General features: G+C 48.0%; 1 protein-coding gene across 1 annotated transcript in view; it reads left to right on the top strand.

Annotated features, from left to right (window-relative positions):
• Positions 1–6,294, top strand: part of SPG11 (SPG11 vesicle trafficking associated, spatacsin) — an 82,119-nt gene that overhangs the window by 58,115 nt on the left and 17,710 nt on the right. The window contains exons 25-27 of the mRNA XM_045286459.1: positions 1,476–1,638; positions 3,925–4,139; positions 4,677–5,412. Coding sequence (XP_045142394.1) covers positions 1,476–1,638; positions 3,925–4,139; positions 4,677–5,412 — 1,114 coding nt within the window. The remainder of the gene's footprint in view (positions 1–1,475; positions 1,639–3,924; positions 4,140–4,676; positions 5,413–6,294) is intronic.

The raw sequence follows: 6,294 nt of genomic DNA, 5'->3' as shown, positions 1-6,294 counted from the left end.
CTCATCATTTTCAAAACATTTGCTATCCACTACTTTTGTATCTTACACTGTCCGCTGTCTCCCGTCACCCATGTTTCTGTTGTTCGTCACCCTGGGTGGGTGGGGAGGTGGCTTATACGTCGATCCTTGTGATTGGTTCCCCCTTTCTCCCCCCACCGTCCCTCTACCCTCATGGTATCGCTACTCCCATTATTGTTCCTGAGGAGGACAGAGGATTTTATAAGCCATTGTTTAAATTAAGAGCTTGGCATTCTTGGGCATACCATCTAAAAGGGTGTTGGCTTTTCAAATCAGTATCACAGACAGCCTCTGTGCATATTCGGTTTATCTTGAAAGTGACCTTTACAGTGTCGTCAGGCGTGTCTAGGAGCAGGGAGCCAAAACTCAGCCCGAATCCAGGCAAGGACAGACATAATAAATTACCTACTTGGGCCTTTATTAACACATATTACATATTTATGAAAGCGGAGAAGTGTCTTTATACCAAAAAGCCAGTATTTTGTGTGTGATTACTTTGTATTAAGTCTAGAGTAAACAGAAGTACAGTGACCAAGGGCCACAAAGTAGCTTCCCTCAAAGACGATGAAGTGAAGGACCCCAAACTAACCAGGGAGCCCCCTCAGAAAGCAGCTGCATGTGGGAAAACACCACTCCTCAAAGGCACGAGCCTCTCCCTGTGTCTCCAAGGTCCAGGTGTTTCTGCCTCACCTTCTCTTAGAAGTGGACCTGCTATTTGGGATCCTCGGCGAACTTCTTATTAATACTGTCAGCAGTTGGTTGAAAAGATATAGATCAAGGCGCCTTTTAGTCGAGATTTTTCTCTAATGAGCCTCACCTACAACCAAACTGGTGGAACCAGCTCAGCAGTGTGTAAGCAAGTGTCTTCTAGACTCAAAGGAGGCTTTCTATGTGACCTGAAAATCTTCTAGACTCAAGAGCTAAAGGAAATGTGAGGTGGAACACTTACGGTATCTCACAGGACTAACTATGAGGCAGGCCCTAACTAGAGATAGCGATATTGGTCCCCATCATTGTTAGGCTTCATCTTTAGGACTCTTGCCCAGCTATGACTTCCACACATGCAGTTCTCTGCACCGGCCATCTCAGAAAGTAGAGAGCTCCTAAGGATGGCTGGCGTTGCCACTCCGCTGAATGCTACTACCAGCGCGCGTCTTGTGGGAAGAAGAGAATTGGGGACTAAATACATACCCTCCTTGATGACAAACCAAACTCATAGAAAGCCTATAGGGCAGAGGAGATCTCCTCTGAGTTTCTGTAACTGCAGGAGGAGCTGGTTTCAAACTGCTGGTCTTGAGTTTGCAGCCCACTGTGTCACCAAGGCTCCTCCTTTGTGACAGGAAATGATGTTCTTGATGGCCTTGTGGCTTTCTTAGGTGTCTTCAGAATTGGAGCTTCTGATCTGCTATTCCTGTGAAACCCCCCTCCATGACCCACCCTGTCTTCTGCTTTCTTAGCTTGAAGCAGCAGCCCCAAAGGCCCATCCTCTCAGCCCTCCCTCCTGGCTGCGGGAGCAGGGGCGTGTCCTTTTGAAGCTGATGCTGCAGCAGTGTGGCACCCAGTACGAGCTGGAGAGGCTCCTACAGCTGCTCATTGGACTGGAGCATCTCTTCTCTGATGGTAAGACCGGCCTGATACGAACCTTTTAAGAAGTTAGCTTCTTTAATCATGAAACTATTTTGGAAAAGCAGTCAAGAAAGAAATTACAATGCAATAATATACGAGGGAGCTTCATAAAGTTTATAGGAGAATGCCACTGGCTTTCCATTCCATTTGTCCATGAGTTTTCTGAACCCTCTGCGATAAACGGCAACAGAGGGCCATCACTGACCTCCTCTGGCTCCCCACTTGCTACGAGGCAGGGGCCAGACAGGCCTCCGTGGTCCATCCTTCTCTGCCTATCCTGTGATCAACTGTTCCTCCCGTACCACGCCACAGCGAGGCTGGGGTTGATAATTCACTGCAATGGCCACATAGGACTCACAGGGGGTGGGGGTTATTAGGGACGTTGATAAGTTGCCACAAGTCAGGATCAGGAGATGGTAACATTAAAGTCACTGATCTCCTCAGCCAGCAGCCAGGTCTCTCTTCGGTTTTCAGCTTCTCGGCCCAGTCTGTCTCCAGTTCTTAGTCTCTCAGCCACGTGGCCCCTTGGCCTTTGCCTCTGTCAGCCGGGAAGCCAGCCCACCTGTCGCTCTATCCCACAGTCACACAGTCTCAGGCCAGATGAGGAGGAAGTGGCCCGTAGTCTTGGCACTGCTCCTCTGAGTGGCCATGCCACAGTCTGTGATGCGTCTGGTCTTGGAGCCTCCGCCACTTCAGACTGATCTTGAACATGTCCTTCCAAGGCCCTCGGTGTCTCCCTTCTCCTTCAGAGGGCGGTAACGGACACTGACCAAGCCCTGTTTACTTAGTCCCATCCAGTCATTTGAGGGGATTTACAGAGACTTGGGTAGGAGAGCCATATGAAGAAATTTCACTACCCCAGCCCCTCGTATAACTTTTTATTTGTAGTCCATAACTGAGTGTGAAGAAGTTGCACAGGTTGCTTTTCAATCATGGTCAAAGCATTAAATATAATATAATATTTTATACACACACACACACACACACACACAGGCATGCACGCACAGGACTTAAAGACTCAAACAACTAGCTTCTCAAACAAGCAGCTATCAGATAGCCACCCTCCCTCCTCTCTTCCCTGTCCCCCTGGCCTCTGCCTTACCCTGGCACTAGAATTCTCTTCTCTGGAGAGTTGCCTCCACATGCCATCGTTGCCCAGGGTCACAAACGTAACCCATTTGGGGAGCTTTGGAGACAGACTGTGCTCGTTCTTTGCAGACTTTCCCAGACATTGGCCGATCAGATCAGCGATATTGCCTTGCCCCATTTTCCACTTGTTTGACAACTGCAAGTTTTTGTTGACTGCTGTATTATTCTTCTACGTCAGACTCTGATAGTTTCACTCCTCGGGCTATTTTACCGCATTTAAACTCACAGAGGTTTAACTGCAGACCTTAGATTTGCACAGAGCACTGACAGAATGCAGGGCCCAGGGCCGGTGTGGGCTGTGGGCCTGAGGAACTCAAGAGAGTGGGCATTAAAAAAAATGCAGTAAATTCAGCCTGGCACCTGTCAATTACCATATAGCACTGAGCAGTAGAGCCGTATAAAGCTATTTTCATTGATCGGTAATAATTTTAATTTTTCCAGATTTTTTTGGTGCCTGGGTTATTCTATCCCTAGGTAATTAAAAGGGCTGACTACATTACTGACCATTAATTACTAAAATGTTTGTATTCACGCAATTACATGGTATTGACTGTCATAGAATATCTGTGGTGTAGCAAGATGTGCTTCTTGTTTGATTCTGACTAGCGACCCGATGTATAATTGAACAAAACACCGCCAGGCCCAACTCTTCTCACAGTTGTTGTTTTTAATCATTTTATTGGGGGCTCTCATCCTCACAGCTCTTGCTATGTTGTTGCAGCCACTGTGTCAACAGAAAGGGTCTCATTAAGGGTCTTCGTCTTTTTGCTGCTCCACTCCTTTACCAAGCATGTTCCTTTCCCGGGAATGGCCGCTCCTCACCACAATTCCGAAGTCGGGGGACGCGATCTCGCCATCCTTGCCTCTCAGGGGCATGCTGGCCGAGGCGGATTTGGTTGCTCTTTGGCAGACCATGAGGTTGTCAGTGTTCTTGGCAGCACCACAGGCGCTGCCTTTGACGCTTCCTCGTCGAGTCACCAGGGTAGAAAAAGAGAATTTTGTGGGGCTTTTTTTTCTTGGCCTTTAACCTCATTACTACATTAAACAGACATGCGTATTTGATGTCAGCTCCTCCTGAAATACCACCGTGATATTTCATTTGTTAAATGTTCTCATCCTCTTCTGGCACAGGTCCAGATGTGAAGAAGCTTTGTGACCTCAGCCAAATATTGAAGGATACATCTATATCCATTAACCGTGCACTTATCACCAGTTACAGCACCGAGACTTTCCAGCATGAGTGTAGATCTGTTTTGGAAAGACTGCAGGCAGATGGACAGTTTGCTTTGGCCAGGAGGGTAGCAGAAGTAGCGGAGTTACCTGTGGACAACTTGGTCATTGAAGAGGTATCTGCACCGTTCTAAGTTATTTACAACATTAGCCTTTAAACCAGTGTTAGAGAGTCAAATGAGGCATACAGTCTACAAGAGATGAAGCTCTTTCACTTTAGATACACGTCACTTCAGAAATAGATGATGACGCCAGGACACCCGTTACCTGAGAGTGTGTGTTTTAAATAGAAGGTTAATGTTAGAATTTGCTCTAGCTGTTTTCTTCCTATAAATAGAACTAGATGTAAAGTGACTTGACTCAGCTCCACTTCATTAGACAGTTGTTTGCCTTCACCTTCCAGATAGCGTGCCGGGTCATGTGAGGTATGGCGGGGGGGGTCGGGGTGGGGGTAAGTTAAGCTTGTCTGATACTCAGGGAACCAGAAAGAGAACTTATTCGACTCAAAGTCTGCCTTCCAAATATCTTTGATGCCCCCTGAAGAGTCAAGTGGCTACTATTGCCAAGCCCCCTATTTTCTGCTGTGCTTCAGCCATAGCACGTATAGTACTTTTCAAAGTTTGGCTAAATTTTGTTTTGTTTGCATTTCACAGATGACTCGGGAAATGCAGACTCTAAGACACACGGAACAGTGGTCCCTTACCCAAGAAAGAGCTGGCTTCTGGAAAAAGTGCCATGAGAGTTTTAAGAAACATTGCGTTTCCCGCAAAGCTGCTTCATCTTTTTTCTCATCCCAGGCCCTGGCAGCGAGTGTGCCCCCACCCCAGCCCGAGGAGCGCCATCTGCTGCTCACCCTGGCAGGGCACTGGCTCGCTCAGGGGGCCCTGGTGCCCTTGGCCGAGCTGGAGGAGCTGGAGAAGCAGATCTGGCTGTGCCGCCTCAGTCAGCACACAGTGGGAGGGAGCCAGGAGGAAACAGACCCCAGAGCTTCTCAGCAGCTCCCAACCCGGGGCAAACTCTCCTTTGATAGCTTAGCCAGGGAGTTTGCCTTCTCCAAGTTGCCTGCTCTGAACACATCAGAATACTTAGAGCTTAATGGTGTTCCATCCAAAGGCTCCCGCGAGAATGAACTGGATTGGAAAGAGGCAGAGTCTCTGAATGTTTTGATCGGGCATCTATTGGATGAAGGCTCTGTACATGAAGCCAGCAGAGTCTGCCGGTATTTTCGTTTCTACAACCAAGATGTTTCCCTGGTGCTGCACTGCAGAGCGCTGGCCGCAGGGGAGGCGGGTGGGGACGAGCTGCACCCAGAGGTCTGTGCTTTCCTACACAGGCCGGAGCCGCTTGAGGAAGAAGGGGACAGCCTTCCCCCGAGGAAAGGCCAGAGCAGTAAGTGAAGGCGGGTTAAGGGGCCTGCGGCTCAAATGGCCGCGTTGACATTCTCTCCCAGGAGGAAGGGTCCCATCTGCCATAATGCTTATCCTGACGTAGGGCACAGGGGCTATGTCCCATGTAATCTGTGAACTAGGTCACTAAACTAGCTGACAAAGTAGCTGTGTATCACAGCTAATGGGAAGCCTTCTGACTTGTAGCTTTGTCACTGAAATTCACTCTGTTCAAGTGTGTTTCCACTTGTCCATTGGTAGTATATGGAAATGTGTCTTTGCTAACCCCAAGGAGCCCTGGTGGGTAGTCTTAACTAGTCTGCAGTTCACATCCACCAGCCGCTCCCCAAGAGAAAGATGAGGCTCTCTGTTCCCTTCAAGCTTTGCAGTCTTGGAACCCTGCGCAGGGCCCCGGAAGGTGGACCAGGCTCCAGGGCAGTGCTTTTTGGGTTTTGTTGGTTTTGGCCAAACTCACACTTTCTGGTTTTCTTGTAGATGACGTGGGATGATCTAAGTAGGTATAATCATGCCGGTTGCAAATAGGGGCCATTTATTTCCATATTTCCAATCTGTCTTTTTGTTTCTTTCTTCATTGCTCTTTAATGTTGGATGGGAAGTGAGCGTGGGCATCCTTGTCTTTGTACAGAAGTGGGGTGGAGTGGGAGCAAGCGTTCAGCTTTTCAACATCACAAATATTGGTTCTGCAATATTTTGCAGATGTGCTTGATCATTTTTAGGATTTTTTCCTCTATTCTGAGTTTGCTGGGCATTTTGGTCAGGAGTCTGGAATTTTGTCAAATGTTTCTCCTGCATCTGTTGACATGAACATGTGGTTGCTCTTCTTTAGACTGTTATGATGATGGATTACATTGTTGTTGTTGTTGTT

The sequence above is a fragment of the Echinops telfairi genome, unplaced genomic scaffold (assembly GCF_000313985.2).
Source record: "Echinops telfairi isolate 266 unplaced genomic scaffold, ASM31398v2 ScPeMD7_8;HRSCAF=38, whole genome shotgun sequence".
NCBI lineage: Eukaryota > Metazoa > Chordata > Mammalia > Afrosoricida > Tenrecidae > Echinops > Echinops telfairi.
This window is presented reverse-complemented; position numbering and strand designations above follow the sequence as displayed.